We start from the raw sequence: 17,149 nt of genomic DNA on the forward strand, positions 1-17,149 counted from the left end.
CTGCCACTTCCCCTTGCCCGGGAGCCGGCTCCCCACAGAGCAGTCTGGGCACAGCCCCACGACACCAGGCCACCGGCCCCGGTGCCCAGGGCGGCCGGGCACAGCCACTCAGCTCCCTGCCACCCACTCTCCAACTGCAAAGGGACAAAACGGGGGCGTCCTCCCGCCAGGCACCTTGCCACGTGCTCACGGCCCTGACGCTGTGCCCTCGCTGTGCAGAACCTGCAGCACCTTTCACTGGGAGAACAGAATTAGCACACGTGCGACTGAAGCACCGGTTTGAAGGACAGCAAAGGAACCAGGACGGCGAGTCCTGGGCGAGCAGGGAGGCTGTGGGCGGGGTGGGCTTCACTCAGGGGCCTAAGCAAGAAGAGGGAGGCTCACTGCCTCCCATGGTCACGCTCGCCTGCTGACTTAACAGCTTGAGACTTTTTATTGATACAGCAGCACAGGCACAGGCTCAGTGCTTTCTGCAAACTGCCACTAATCCTCAGGCCCTGAAAGAAGCACGTTGTTATCGCCATTTTTGCAAATAAGGGGATGGACACTCAAGACATTTAAATGTTTCCACTAAAGCCTAATAGTTGTAAAGACAGGTGTCGCTCCGTGGTTAGAGCGTCGGCTCTGGCACGGAAGGGTCGTGGGTTGAATTCCCCGTCAAGGGCATGTACCTGGGTTGTAGGTTAGATCCCCAGCCCCCGTCGGGGCCTGTGAGGGAGGCGGCCAATCGATGTGTCTCTCTCACATCAATGCTTCTCTCTCTCTCCTTCTCTCTCTCTAAAAATCAATAAAAAATTTTTTTAAAAATTTTAACCAGGATTTTTCTGGCTTCAAAGTCTACACTCTCTTGACTATTCTACAAGGCGTCCCTGCTAACATTATAAATCCCCTGAATATAACACAGTTGTGCGAGGCAGTTGTAGGACGAGTGGACAAAAGTCACTGACACAAAGTATTTCAATTATTAAAGGATTTCAGAGAACGCATCTAAATCTAACACCGAAAAACCACTCAGCCAACGGCCTTCCTTTATGCAGTCCTGTCAGCAACCGTGAGCACAGGACAGCAAAGGCAACCGAGGGAGTCCTGCCCCCTGAACACAAATGCTCCCACCGTTTTCTGGGCCAGCTCATCTGTCAGCTGCTCGTTGGCCCTGGTCTTGTCTTCCACTTCCTGCGACTTCTGGTCGTAATTGACAGCCAGCTCCTCCAGGGCCTGGAGCACTTCTTTCACTTCGTCTTTGGCTGCCTCATTCTCAATCTGGAGCCGTGTCAGCTCCTCTTGGATCTTCTCATAGTCTCTTCTCGTGGAAGCTAAAAGCTGGAGAGATGAGATGGCACGGGACCGGTGAGCCTAATGTTTGAATGTTTGTGTTCTGTTCTCTATCCAGAATAAAGTAATTAAAAAAACCAAACAGATAAAACAAATTGGAGGAGCTCAGGATGACTGGAACCCCCCACTGTACATCCAGATGCTAAATTGAAAAAGAGCAAGTTGTTTCAAAAATCTGTTTCTTCTGCTTTCTTTTCTTTCTCTCTCTTTTTTTCCTTAAGTTTCAAACTGCATAGGCTTAACGCAAAGGACTGATCACACATCAAAAATCACCCCCCTTTGTAGCTGGCCGGCCACCCGACATGTTTAACAAGGTGTGGGGTTGGGGGAATCATTTCTGAGGACACTGACACTTACGTGGCTTTTTAATATTATCATTTCGCATTGTAAACTGGCGGATTTCAGAGTCCACCACACAGAATAAAAGAGCAGCCGTCGTTTTTCTTACTATTCTTCGTGGACGTAGAGAACCACATACCCCAAACGTCCACGCGCGTTAAAAGTGAGAGCCTGGGCATGGGGACACGTTCATTATCTTTGCGCCTACTGTGTCTTCCGATTTTCCAGTAATGGACAGATATTACCTTGATACTACAGAGTTTTATGTAAGAGTTTTGACCGTAACAAAAAGGAAAGTTTATCACAGGCAGTTGTACCAATTTGGAAACACAAAGGAACAGAACGGGAGGGAAACACTAAGCAAATGGAAGACTCGGCCGTAGTTAAGAGGAAACTCAATTACATGGTTCGCCTCCCTGCAAAGGCGTATATGATCTCCCTGCCAGGGAAGTATTTGGGCAGCGGGCATAATCCTTGCCCCGGGGAGATGAAGGGGAACAGAGAGTTTCGAAAAGGAAGGAAATGGTCACGGAGAAAGTTATGCCTACGGGAGGGCTGGGACGGGGACGTGAACCCCAGCCACCTGCTGTAACTGCATCGCATGATCCAGTCCACAGCATTTTAGCAACAAATCAGACAGCACCCTGAAGCATAAAAGAGAGGAAAAAAAATACTTAGATGGTCCCCAAAGAGAGAATCATGAATCATCTATGTCTGATAGATTGCCTGTCTCTTCTTTGCTTAGGTTCCTGTTTGTAAAATACTTTGGCAAAACGCAAGGCAATAAAGACGCTCGCTGGAGAATTGAATGCCGTCAGGGAGACTGAAAACAATTCGCCTCCTTTTTATTGTATCACATATATACGAACCCAGCATTTGGACCCCTTTCCTCTCCGCTTTCCCTTCCTCTACCTTCTAATTTTAATTTGTTTGTTTTTCCTAAAAGATAGCACGAGAACATGGTGTAGGAAATGCCTAAGCTGGCTGATTTGCAAAGCTGAAAACAGCTAAAACGGCAAAAAACAGGAGCGCTGAGCACGGGGAATGAGGAATTAGAACCTCCCTTGTCCTCCGTCTCTGCTCTTCAAACACTGAGCGTGGCGACGAGCTCCTCACTCTCAGAATCCCAGGGCTCGACAGAGTCACACATTCGTTCTCTACATCCAGGCAAGATCAGCTTTTAATAGGCATTGAAAAGAAATCTACCAAAAAATTTCCACATGATCTTGAAAAAATTCTTTGCAAATTAAATTTCTGGAACAAACGTCAACAACAAAGAGTAATAAAAGGACTTTGTAAGAGAAAATTTATTGCGAACTTTACCTCATCCTGATCCAACATCTGTTGCTTAAGCTTTTCAGCCAGCTGGCTCTGCTGGTTAATTTCATCATCCTGAAATGAAACATCAGGTTTAATTCTTTTCGGTTAGCTCTGTCATTTCTGATATCCAAGATAGTCCGATACCAGGATGCCAGCTGTGAGCTTCCTAATAAAACGAAGGCAGTGGTCTGGTGCTTCCCCACAGAAGAGAGACTGACTCTGGGATCTTGATTTGGTCAAAATATCTCTCACCCTCCTTTGTCAGCAGATAAAACCTCTAGGTATTCTGGAAAATACAATATTCTACATACTCAACTCAACCCCTGCTCTTCCAGAAATCAGAGACCCAGGGCTTGGGAACTGAAAGGGACTTTGGAGCTTGCTTTCCCAATTCAAAGATGTTTACAGTGAGTTCTTAGCTCAAAAAATAAAGCTGTGAATGTCTGACCATCTGCACTGTAACATATTCCTGTCCCAAATCTTGTCAAACACATCAGTGACCAGGAATGCGGACACGTGGTACGTAGGAGAGACCAGTATTTCTACTTCAAGCCTCTTACTCAGAAAGATTGGAAAAATATTTACTAGAGAATTAATCTTTGGCATGAGCAGACCTCCCTCTTGATCGTAAGTTAATTTTCTTACCAGCGTGGGGAGAGAAAAAAAAGCAAACTCAAGGAAGCTGGGGGGTGCAGCAACCTTAATTCCTACTTTCCGGCCTGTCACTGAAGTGGGAAAGGGGCTTCCCACAGGCAGACTCGTTGCCCTCACTCTCGTTTTCTGCCACTAGGGGCTGCTGCGCAAAGCCGGAGCTGCCAGCCTCTCGCTGCCCTTGCGAACGTCTCGGCCTCCCCCTCGGCAGGTCCACCCAGCGTGGGCAACGCCGCGGGCGGGCGAGGCCTGGCAGCCTGAGGCCCGGCGTTCCCCACCGTGGCCATGAGTTCAGTGCGCGGCTGAGGACAGCCTGCGAGAGCGACAGGGCGGCTTCGTGGGTGCCTCGCTCCCTCAGCAACAGCAGAAAACCCTATGTGATGACACTTCCAGGCTCTAAACCCCAAGCGGAGTCGCATTCCGTTCAGCATTGTGGGTCCCTCTTCGTGCCAGGTGCTGCCCAGGTGTTTTCAGCAGCAGCCCGTAAAAAAAAAAGAGAGAGAGAAAGAGAGAGAGAAAGACCTGCACTGTGCTTTTCACGTTTTCTAGAGGTGAGGCGAGGGGTAAATGCAAGGGCCTACTTAGCAAACCTCATTAGCAAAGGCTCGGTTTTCCACAGGATATTCTCCAGCCTGCCTGGTCGTGTCTGTGCATACATTTAAATCAGATTAACTCAGTGTCTGTCACAGCCAGTGCCTTCCACGGAGCAAGACCATTCTGAAATCGACGCTGCAGGTCTGTCTCTCCTTTTCCTCCGTGTGGCACATCTTCTGCCCTGAATCCGCTCCTCAAGGAGACACTTTTCTACTGAAACGTTCACGTTGATGTTTCTTTAATGCTGCTGCAAAACACTCATGACATTCCTCCCCCAACCAGTTTTCTGGCAGGAGAATTAGGAAAATTACACCAAAGTGAAACTGCCAAAAATGGTATGTCCACAACTAGGAGACGATTTTGTAGGACTTTTTCTTCCCTCTTCTACTCTGTAAACTTAGAATGTCGGGCACCAGGAACGATGCTGTGTTCCTCGGCACATAAATATTAAACGACTTAACATAAAAGACTGAAGGAGTTTAACGTCGGGAGTTGCCGTCTTCCCCGGGGACATGTAAACAACAGCTACACGTGATATAAAGCACAAGAGAAGACAAATGGTGGAAGGAGCGCTTTGCTCCTAGCATCCTGGGCTCGTTTCAAAGCCTGAAGACACAGGCTCCCTCCCGACAGGTGACAGTGGGGTGGTGCGGTGACTCTTGAGGTACAGAGAGAAACCGGGGCCCCTCTCCCCACCTGGGAAGACGAAGAACAGGGGTGACACTATCAGGACAAAAGTCACTGTCTCAGGGACATTTCCAAATCTACGGTCGCCCTTTATTAAGGCAACTGCTCTAAGGAAGGAGCATAGTCTACTGTTACTATTTTTTTTGATTTTCAAAACTTTCAGAGTAAGACATGCTACGTCGTCTGTATCCACCGCTGAAGTCTATCTCGTACACCATGTGTACGCGTGCTCACTCTGATGCTATTCAGATCTCACCGTAACGGATTTTAAAGCACGTTTCTGAAAATATTCCTGTACTTGAATCTTCCTACCCATGAAATAGGTGAGTTGTCAACAGGTCACTGGTCACCTTTAATTATGAAGATGCTTTTGTTGTAGGGGTAAACAGTGAAGTAAGGCTCAACTCATTTCTACTTACACTTAATTCCTTCTCACCTATCTCCAATAGTACAGTCGTACTGGAGAGGTGATGGGGAACGAAAGAGACAGTGCCCACACCAGTTTGCTCATCTTATGTATAACTCTGCTGTCAGCCCACCTATGAACCATCTCCCCTCTAATACCACATAGGATGTGGCTTCTCCGTTAAGGAAGCAGAAAGGGAGAAGACAGAGAAGAAACTAATATTTATTGAGCATCTGCTATGCACTAGGAACTTCTTTCCAATCCCCGTTGCAAACTTTTGAAGTCACAGATGTGAGACCCATGTTGCAGATGAGAAAAACATCTTCAACAGGGTAGGTCTCAGGATTTTAAGTCACAGATCTGGCTCTAGAGCGCATGATGTCCCATCACACAGCATTGTCTTGAGAGGGCACCTGTCCTTGGACCCCTGGAGGGACAGCACAGAGGGACGGAGGGGGCTCTGGAAGGAGACTGTGTAGCCTTCCTCCCACCACATTCTACAGGGTTCGTTAGGGCTGACATGTTCCTCATTTAAAGGGTAAGGTCGAAATGGGATGAGCACTGGACTGGGAGTCAGAAGTTGTGTAACCTCATTGCAGCTCTGTCACCTACAGGTGATATAAACTTGGGTAAATCACGTAAACAACCTGGGCTAGTTTCTCATATGGACCTGGGTACTTTCAACTCTACCACTCAATAATCTGTGAAGGTACCACGTTCCAACTCATGTATTCTCAGAAGTATCAAACCACCTACGTCATCAGAAACATGAAATACCTTCTAGAACCTTTCAGAGGACAAATAGGAATGACAGCTGATAGGCGGTCCACAAGGAGAGTCCCTGAGGTCAAACCACTAGCTTTGGTGCGACCTAAGGCAGAGGCTTTTGGGCTCGGTCCTCTCCCAGGTCTCTCAGCGTCTCCCTGTGATGGACTGCAAATGCTAACCTCAAAATGTGCACTTTACAGGGTTTTCAAGGCATAAACTAAAGGGAAATGAGATGACAGAAAATGTCCCAGGCTGGTTGGTCATCAGGAGGCAGACTCCAGGGCCAGGGCTGCCAGCTACCTACTGAACAGCCCGCCCCCAAGGCCTGGCGTCCGCGTCACTCTGAGCTCTGTCCTCAATGTCTCCTGTTATAATCTGGACTCAAAACTTTCGTCTTTCTCAGATCTATGAGGGCGCCTCATGCCACAAAGGTAAATGACCCCAATTCCAACCATGGCAGGTGTCTATTCATAGAGAAAAGTGGATACAATTAGGTTATCATCCCTCATCTAAGATTCTCTGGGGATTATTAAAAATAAAACCAAAAACTCTAAAATGAGGGAAAAAACTATAGTATGTTTAAACAATAGCATTTCTTTGCAGAAATCAAGAAATTGCCTGTACCAGTAACTTCTTATTGACTCTTTTCCTCCTTTTTACTGTGAGGTTTTGTGGAAAATCCCAGGGTAGAAATGGAAGGATGACAGTGCCTCAAGGGCAATTAGCCTGCTCTCGCCCGTGTGAACAGGTTATTAAATATGTCACCGGAAGGGCAGGGTGACCCCAGTTTAACACTGTGGTTATAATGCAAACTCCCAGAGTCACAAACTCAAAGCAGAGCAAGCTTCCTTAAGGCGACCAGTCACATTTCCCTTGTAAAGGTGATGCCAGACTCTGAACTTGACTCCAAAGAGAGGCCAGTAAAGATTAATGGCAAAGTTAACATAACAAAGCTGTTTCATCCAAACCAGAGGTGTCCCTGAGCACTCTGAGCTGAACCACAGCAGCAAAGATTAGATCAGACTAAAAATATCAGCAACCTGGATGAAACGAACTGAAAGGATTTCGAAGATTCCAAGGGCAGCATGCCAAGATCACGGGAAACATCGATTTAATTTCCTGTGCCTCTGGGATCCTGAACCTGACCTCCACTGGGGATGAACGATACACACTGTTCTCCGACGACTCTTCTCCTCTATTCCAACTTGTGCACTGACATGATTATTTGAGTCCCAGGTTTGCCATAAAAACAGACATCCCTAATCAGCATGTGCATCATTCAAGAGTATGTCCTGCCCGGCCGGGCGTGGCTCAGCGGTTGAGCGTTGACCTGGGATCCAGGCAATCGGGGTTCGATTCCCAGTCAGGGCACATGCCCGGGTTGTGGGCTGCAGCCGATCAATGGTTCTCTCATCATTGATGTTTCTATCTCTCTCTCTCCCTCTCCCTTCCTCTCTCTGAAATCAATAAAGATATATTTAAAAAAAAAAAAAAAAAAAGAATATGTCCTGAAAACAGCTCTGCCAATAAGGTAGAAGCCATCGCGCCACCACTGAGGGTTCCTCACCCCAGGGAGTGGAGAGCTACACAATTAAAGTACACACTTGAGGTTTGGGAGCCCCACCCTTGTTCCTATAGCTGGGACTACTGTGGGAGGAATAGGCCAGGGGAGGAAAGAAGAAAGAGTTAAACAAAGACCAAGCACCCTTGCACCCCCGATTCCCACTCTCATGCAGTGATCAGCCCCAGTCCAGTTTCTAGAAGTGAAGACTGTCTCTCGAGGCCAATACTCCACACTTCCAATCAAATTTCCATGAAAATTCCACTCCGCCTGAGTCAAGTTCCCTAGCTCTGCCCAATCAAGACCTGGGGCAAATATCAAGAAGAGGGACATAAACATCAACCTGCAGCCCTACATCAGGAACATGGGGCTTGAAGCTGCTTCTGGCCGACTGTCCTGAGACCTGCGTCCTTTACTCTTTGCACGAGAGTGAGGACTACAGTGTCTGGCCACAGACCTTATCATCCAGTTGCCTGTAGAGACTGGAGAGCTCCTGGTCGTATTTCTCTTTCTCCTCTGCAGAGATACTGGCGACAACAGCATCGACGACAGGAGCAATATTGTCGATGATGGGGGTGTTATCACAGGGCTCCAGGGTCTTCTGGTCCTTAGCACCGATCTGCTCATCCTCAGGCACAGCTTCTCCTGCAAAACACAGCCAGAAGGAGTTGGGGATCGAAGAAACTCAGCATGCAACCCTCCAGGAAGAGTTCCAGAAACAGTCACTCCCATGGAGAAGACAGAAGCCACAATGAAGAGCTGTTGCAGAGAGTTATAGTTTGTGCTCTTTCCACTGGACAAGAAAGGTCATAGTTAATTGACCAAAGCTGGTTCCATCAACCACACAAGTCCTTAACCACCCCGACTTGCAGCGATGCCCAGAACTGTCGGCTGCACTTCCCTTTTGAGGAATATGCTGGAGCTTTACTAGAATCATATGCTCTCTAGTGACTGATTCAAAGAGAAGCAGACCTCTGAGGCATCCTAATTACCAGTTAATTAGGTTACTTACTACTTCATTAATGGAAACAGCCACATCAAGGAACAAATTCACCATTGTTTAAACTGCAGGGCCCAAATCCTCTGGATATGAGCTCTCTGAATCCAAAGCACGAAGCCAGGTGGCCGTGGACCCAGGAGCCCTGACTGACGCTCACGATCGCACATTCCACTCTCGGCCACCCTCTTCTACGGGAAGTCGGAATTAGTTGGGTCTGCAGGAAAGTTCAAGTAGAATTATTTCCTGTGATGTCAGGCTGTCCCAGGAAAGAAAAAGCAGCTAATCTAGAGCATCATACAGAGACCTTACATACCACTTCTCAGTCTGCAGAGTAGTGTTGTTGGGCTTTCAAAAAAAAACATTACTACGTCTGACCACACAAATTGAGGAAAACAAAGTTCTCAAGCTGGCCAATAGCTATCCTCACCAAGAAAATCACCTTGCAAAGACAGGCTGCATAAAAAGGATTCTGTGAAAACCGTGTAGCCCAACTGAGTCTCTCAAATATCTTCTTGGAAAGGAAACCAAAACCAAACATACTTTCCCCATCACAATGTTTACCATCAACTTCACACTCAGTTTGCTACAATCAGTGAGTGTCTGCAACGTTCCAAGCCCATAAAATGCATTTTGTGGAAATTCCCCAAGAAAACTGCTCTGAGTCAGAGGAAAGTTCTCCAAAAAAGAAACAAACAAAACAAAACAAAACAAAACAACCTTACAGAACCAAGATCCTAATCTGTGGCTTTATCAACAGTATGTATCCTGCCTCAAGGAACCCACCTGATCACTGTATACATTTATCTCAATATAACAAAACACTTTGTGATGGGTTAGCTTTGTTGCTTAAGATTCCATTATCAAACTTGACCATCACAAATGGTCTTCATGTCAAATAAAATTAACACCCAATGATTTCATTTTTGTACCACAGTTCTGTTCCAAGCAGAAACTTGAAGCAAAACCTGGAATAAACTATTACTCTGTTGAATATAAAACTGAGCCAAGACTTCTTCCTTCTAAAGCTCAGCTAGACAGTAAGGTGCCCAAATCTTTTTCTAAAATTATTGACCTGAAACAAAACCAGAATACAAGAGTAGCCTTTGAACTGAACTTGAACCAAATCATTATTTCATTCAGTTTCTTTTTCTTTTTTTAATTTTTTTTTTTAATCCTCACCTGAGGATATTTTTTCCATTGCTTTTCAGAAAGAGTGGAAGTGAAGGAAGGAGGGGAAGAGAGAGAGAGAAACATCGATGTGAGAGAAACACATCAATCGGCTGCCTTCTGCATGAGCCCTGACTAGGGCTGGGTTTTGAGCCTGCAACCAAGGTACGTGCCATTGGCTGGAATAGAACCCGGGACTCTTCAGTCCGAGGTCTGATGCTCTAACCACTGAGCAAAACCGGCCAGGGCTCATTCAGTTTCAATTCCTGGTTTAAAACATCCATCAGCAACCTTAGTGTACAGACTGAATTTCACCCAATTAAAGGATTTATATTCTCTACAGCCTGCTAAACCCCTGGGCCATAAAAGCAGTACCATGTTCTTAAGGACTTTTTTTTGTTTTAAAAAAAAAAACTACACGCACACACACACACACCCCTTTTTCTAACCATAGAGTATACACTAAAACTTGAAATTCCTCCTTCACCCTGATCTCCCAATTCTGCTCCTTCACACAAATTCACCACTAACACTTTGGTAAGTGTCTGTCCCTGCTTGGGTCATGACTGTATCTCTAATTTTTCAGTTCCAGCTTATGAAATCTGTGAACATGGCAATCTAGTGCAGTGTGACTTTGATATTCTAGCTTAAGCATGACGGTGAAATCCTTAACTCTGCCAGACCACACACCAGCCGGATTATGGTGATATTACCCATAGGCCAACTCACCCCAAATCCAGAAGGTACAAAAACATCTGGAAGAGACATATGCCTGTGTTTGGTTCCAAATGGCCGGGGGGAAGTGATATCGTAAGGCCAGTGTGAGCTAAGAAGCTACCTGGTATGTTTCAATTCACCCAGGGAGGCAGGAGCCAGGAATGAAACCCCATAACCTAGCGGCAAGCAACCTGCTCCAACCAAAGTCACAGGTTTCATTGCCCCTAAAGCTGCTCTTCTCCCACTAAGGAGTTACAGCAACACCAAGGACCAGGTTGTCCCAGACTGGGGAGGTTCAACTAGCCGGCCCACGCTGACATAAGGCACCCCGAAAGTGACCAGCCGACGGCATACATGTTTCCAGCCCTAAGGCAGGACACTGGCCACACTGCTCCTTTCACAAATCTAATTAATCACAGGCCCACAGCCTGCCTAACCTCCTGGTTTGCTTTTTATAAAGGAGAGGAAATGATCATGCCTCTCATACAGCATTGTTCTAAAGGTTAATTAAAACAGTCTACGTAAAAAGTACAGAAGGTAGTATTGTTTAAAGTCCATCTCCTCACCCTTCCTCTCCCCGACAAATCGTCAACTTTTTTAGGCTTTACAGATAAATTATTATTATTATTTTGAGATTAGTGTTTCTGGGTTCTTCACAATACCTTTCTGGTTAGAGCTCATTTCCAAAAATAAAACACAATATATCTATGCAAGCCCCTTTCTGGTTTATTATTATTATTATTATTTATTATTATTATTATTATTATTATTATTAAGACAATATTTGAAACCTACAGCAGACTTTCTGGTTTCTCTTGAAGAATTCTCTAAATCAAAGCATCAACATGGCCCCCACAAAGCTACATCTACACGAGCCCTCCCCAGTGTACATTCTAAAGGTCAGGCAGGCGGGATTATTTTTTGCAGCAGCCGTTCGGGCCGAGAAGAACAAAGCGGCAACACGCAGGAACAAAAGCAGCAGGCATCTGCGGGGGAGCCAGCTCCTGCCCAGGGAGGAACCCAGAGCCGGTTCTCCCAAACACGCTGCCCTTCAAAGCACAGAGGAAATGACTTCCAGAAGCGTCCCTGGTAACTACACTGTCCGGCTCACAGACACGTCTGGGGACTGTAAATTCCCAACACTGTGCACGACCTGACACTAGGCAATCTGTCTCCATGGCAATCTCACCACTGTAATCGAGAATATTCCCTGCACTGCAGACTGAATCTCCTGAGAAGCCCCCACGAGGTGATTACGGAGTAACTGATTGTAACAAGGAAGACAGCTGCGAACAAACCGGAGAAATGATGCCCTAAAATCTATGATGCGAGAACATAAAAGGATTAGCAAATGAAGATTAGCATCACTTTTTATTTTTATTCTCCTTTGCATTAAAAGCAAATTTCTCTCAGTTTATCCCCTGAGGCTTCATACCTGCGGTCTACAGGGAAACAGCTTATAATATTGTAAAGCATCTGATTTTGTAGAAGGAAAGCTCCCCTCCCCCCTAACTAGTAACCTTCCCTCCTTAAATAAGCATTCTGGCATTTCCCATTGTCAGCTGTAATTACCTTTAAGGACTAAAAAGATTTGTGTGTACACAGGAGCACTGACTTGGAGCACACCTATAAGGTTTGCAGAGCATTTTAATTATAAAATGAAAACCCCCAGAGGGCATAAATAACATTTCTAGAAAAAGTAGAAATCCATCAATTGCAATAAACAAGAATGACAGACTAATCAAAAATTCTTATTAGGGCTTTTAGTTAAAAACTCTAAAACAGGCTTTTCGGTTTTGTGTTAATGCAAAAAAAAAAAAGAGAGAGAGAGAGAGAAGCCCATTAGACTGCCAGTAATTCATTAAAATTTCACACATGAAATGGCAACGAGCTAGTTGTCCTTTTCATAGGTTGAGTCCCTGAAGCCTGTGGCGGACACAGAAAGGTAACTGCACTCTCCCTGCAACTCAGGGCAGAGGCTCGCTGGTCACTCACAGCTTCCGCCTGGAACCAGAGCAGACCTGGCAGAGGGGGTGCTTTCTTTTAATACCAATTAAACTGGCCCAGTGGCAGACCTGATGGTAGGTCATTTCTATTTCAAAGAAACTGAAAGGAAATCTTTCAGTTACCAGATGGGTAAGAGCAGCTGGCTACAAGATGTCATTATATAAGTGAGGTTTAAAAAAAAAAATCATTCCTTTATGGGATTATTTTGCATGCAAATAGCATCTTTCACCCCAGTTCCTAAAAATATTGTAAGCAGCTTAAGACATTTTCTAATCCCTTCCAGAGTAATTTTCTAATAAACTGGTCACCCGGGACTCTGCACTCTCTTTACATTCCTGACTCTGTGACTAGGCTGCACCATTCTCCGAGTGTCAGGGTTTCTCTCAGTGTTTGCTGTGCTCCTAAAAGAAGCAAGCGGGCCTAACAAACTAGACCTCCCGACTGAAATGCTACCTTCTGAGCATCGACTGTGGTAATCAGAAATCCAAGAGGGGGACTGGCATCTTCTACATATTTAATGCTAAAGGAGCAAACTGTGTTCCAACCAGGGGAGCCGCAGAGTTTCACAAAGCTCCAGTCAGGCCCAAGGTTGCAGACTGAGCTAGTTAGGGGACAGAGCCTGCTGGCCTGGCAGGTTTAAATCTGGAGAACAAATCTGCTCGGGAGGCAGCTGATTTTTCCATGCCTTCTCAGCCTGTGATGAAATCATTTTTGCGTGACTTCAGCAGATGGGGTAAATCTGCATCTACTCTGTTGTTTGATATTATTTTTTATTCAAGAGACGCTGCAGTTATGCCATGTTGTCAGGTGGTTGCCCGGCCCTCCTGACACCTGGATTTTCAGGGCTTCCTTTTCTGACTTAAGCCCCTAAAAGTTATCATTTTTCAAAGCGCAAAATGCAAAGACATATCCGAGAAGAGGGCCTGTGTGAAGACTAACCCGGCAGAGACAGGAACCAGAGACCCGCCCGACCCTTCCGAGCATCATCCCCCCTTCCTGTCCTTCAACACTCCCTACCCATCCTACGTGGTCTTCTCAATGGATTGGGGGGAGTGGGGGCCGAAATTCACTCTGAAGCCAACTACCTAAATCTCTCCCCATTTCCAGGATTGTTCGAGTCCTTTCCATACATATGATCAACAAGCAACACAGCTGGAAAAAAAATCTTGTTTCTGACAACTGCCCACTCTATCTGTCCTGAAGCAAGTGGGCTGAACAAGTTTCCATGAGGCTCAAGTTGCCACCAGGGCCTCCAGAAGCGAAGGAAGACTGTCACTAGATTTCAGCCCACAAGATGTCACTAGCAGATAGTGGTGGGCTGTGTTGTTTTTCAGCCACTCAACACTCATTTTCCTAACAGCGCCTCAACTGCCCCCTCCAAGGAGGGCAGTCGGGGTCAGCAACGCTTCAGAGTGTGTCCTGTCCTTTCCCAGCCAAAGCACAGCACCAAGCGCTGCACCTCCCTCCTCTCAGGGGCCTCTGGGTCTGAAACACACACTGCAAGGATGAGACAAACATCCCCAGGGGGTTGGCGCCACACGAGCCCCTGTATGAGCCCTGTCGCTTTTCCCCGTTGCCGGTGCCCCTGAAGCAGCCCCAGCTTTGCTGTTTGAGATGGTTCCTCAGCTATTCTTCTGGTTCTGGGAGTCATTCAGAGCTTTCTAATGCTTTCTCCTCCTGTTCAAGCCAGACAGGGTCAACTCCTGTCGCTCACAACCCAAGGACCCTCACTGGCGCAGTGGGGAATGAAACCAGGGGAGTGGGTGGCTCTGCCCATTCCTTCCTTATAAACAAGGCATGGCCTCCCCTCAAGCACCATGCACATGCCCTGAGCCATCTGCCTTAATGGCAATGCAGAAATGAATTAGGCTCAGTGCAGTATATAGATTTTGAGTCAAAGGCCATATTCTGAGAATCCATGTTTTACTCTGATCAGGGAGAAAACCGCCAGGCTTGCATTCTCAGGTAGCCCATTAAGCTACGAGGGGTTGAAGAGGGTAAAGGTTGGGGGTGCAGCTTATAGGCATGGAACAGGAGAGCAGTTCTCAACTTCTGAATGACTTTGTATGGGAATGCTCTCTCCGGTGGCATAGTCCCCTTGCCACCCCTTGCCACTGTATCAGACACACCCCCAGAGCCTCACTTATTTCCATTATTTGTGTGAACCCAATTTGCTATTGAGGCATCATATTATTTTACCTTCTTACTCCTTTGTGTTCCTACCTCATTATATAGAGAAAGCACACACATGCACACTTTTTTCTACTACACCCCATCTCTCTCACTTTCCCGCAGCTGGAGGATAGCAGGGCAGCCAAACTTTTAAATTACAAACACACCATGCAAGGAAAGAAATCTCTTTCCCAGGGAAGAGCACATACTATTGACAGTGTTCTTTTAACTTGTTCAGACTACAATGTGGAAATATCAATAACCAGGAATTGCTGAGGTGAGCTCGCTGGCTACCTCCTACAAGCTTAGAACCAATGTGGGTCAAATTTCAAAAGAATGTGGCAACTATCCAGTCACTTTGATTTTAGTGGAAGGCACGTCACCTTTCAAAATCCCAGTTTCCTAGTTGACACAAACCAGCCATGCCCTCATGACTACGAGGGATTAGAACTGGTGCACGGGACACCGCTGAAGTCCCCTCCTTTCTGGCGTGGTCCCAGCCAGCTGGCTCACACACCACGAGGACTAAGCGCAGGCTGCACCGACCCCATGGAAGAGTGAACTGAGGAGTCAAGCTCCCTGTGTTCAGATCCCAGCTCTCCTGGGAGTCACCTCGGGCGAGTCTTCTGTCAAAAACACAAGGGCTACCAGAGGATCAAACCCCCAGACTAGGAACGTAACAGAAACCCTGGGGGGTTGTTGCACGTGTGATGTATGTAGTTAATCCTTGAGATAGACCTTCGCTCACAGCTGTTCAAGGGACTACTCCACCAGCCTGAAATTTGTATCACCAGAATCGGTTTTCTACATTCAATAACTTTAGCTTCCAGAAAAATCACCTTTAAAAGGCAAATGTTAGCCCAGAAGGAAAGGAGAGCTCTGCAGAAGGCCCTTCTCCCATAAGGCCCTCAGTGATGACATGGTAACAGGAGGTGGGAGCCTCGCAGGACTGCCTCCCGCTTCCCTTCTTCCCCATAGTCACAGGGGATCCCACCCCCGCCTGTGCCTTCAGTTACTTCCTAGGGTGGATGCACTCCAATTTCTCCCTCTAGTGCAGGTGGCTCCTCTCAGCTCCTGACCCTCAGACCTAGCTTCTCATCTGACATTTTTACCTGGACTGTTCCACAAGCACCCCACAGTCCCCTACTCATGTCCCTTGTCTCCAGTCTGGTTCTTGTCTGGTGCTTCCTGTCTCGGTGCATGGTCCTGCCCTCCACCCCACTCAGCAAGCCAGAAACTTGGCACACTCTCTCCCCATAGGCCACGCTTCACCAAGCCGTGCAATTTCACCTCCCAAATGCCTCTCTCTTTCCAAAGTCCTGTCTCTCTACCCAGTTACTGAAACCTCACCCCTGGATGACCACCCTAGCTCCTGGCCTTCCTCCCACCCTCTCTGGTCCATTCTCCAACACAATCAATGGATCTTCAAAAATGCAAATCTCACCATATGATCTGCAGTTTAATATCTTTGAATGGCTTCTCACTTCTTCCAACATAATGACCGACATCCTGAACAAGGGCTGCATAGCCCTGCACAGGATAAGTCTGCCTACCCCTCCTGCCCAGCCCAAGCCAGTGCTCCCCCACCTTAGCTCTCCACCCTGGCCTTCCTGCCCCCACCCCTCAGGGACACTGTAAGTGTGGTTGCCTCCGCCTCCACCCCTGCTTCCACCTTGCACCTCCCATTTCACCTGGCTTACTGCTCTGTTTCTCTCGGATCTGATTCCCTATGTTGCTTATTGGGGGAAACCTTCACTGACTTCTCGGTCAAGGTCAGGCCCCCTGTTGTAATAACTTTAGCACCACATCCTTTCCCTTTTGGCATGGACCACCATCACACGTTTACTGGCTCTGGCTGGAGTCCACCTCCCCCATCAGATCGTAAGCTTGTGAAAGCAGAGACCATGTCTGACTGCTCGCCCTTGAATCTCCAGCACTGCATTATGTTTACTTAACATACGTGCATTATGTGCCAGAAATCATACATTAGTTTCCCCAAAATACAGAACTTAAGGGCATATGTAGGATCTCACCCTGTAGGGCATGGACCCAATGGTAAATTTCTGAGTATGTCTGCAAGGTAGTGGGACAAACAGTTAAAATGATGTCAAGTGCCAAGTCCAAGAGCAGGGGGAAAGCACACAAAAGAGATGCAGGCACGAGGTGAGTCAGGTGAACAGGGCAGTGGGCAGACCCAGAGGACAGGGCTGACTGAGGGGTGGAAAACTGACAGGTTAAAGCTTGGCAAGAGAGAGGAAAGAATAGAAAAGACAAGGTTAGTTGCCCATCCCACAGGATCTCCAAGGCCAGTCCCCCCTCCCTTTACCGAAAGGCTTTACTGAATGTTCCAGTCGCCCAGCAGAGAACTGACCCAAGAGGATCCCAGAAATAGAACAAAATTTCATATGGCCGCTCCCAGCTTTGCCAA

General features: G+C 47.0%; 1 protein-coding gene across 1 annotated transcript in view; it reads right to left on the bottom strand.

Annotated features, from left to right (window-relative positions):
* The window catches only part of KIF5C (kinesin family member 5C), a 146,803-nt gene that overhangs the window by 41,729 nt on the left and 87,925 nt on the right, over positions 1-17,149 (bottom strand). Inside the window, exons 12-14 of the mRNA XM_081143369.1 lie at positions 8,116-8,303; positions 2,995-3,063; positions 1,114-1,320 (exon numbers count right to left, since the gene is read on the bottom strand). Coding sequence (XP_080999495.1) covers positions 1,114-1,320; positions 2,995-3,063; positions 8,116-8,303 — 464 coding nt within the window. The remainder of the gene's footprint in view (positions 1-1,113; positions 1,321-2,994; positions 3,064-8,115; positions 8,304-17,149) is intronic.

This window comes from Miniopterus schreibersii, assembly GCF_964146895.1.
Source record: "Miniopterus schreibersii genome assembly, chromosome: 7".
NCBI lineage: Eukaryota > Metazoa > Chordata > Mammalia > Chiroptera > Miniopteridae > Miniopterus > Miniopterus schreibersii.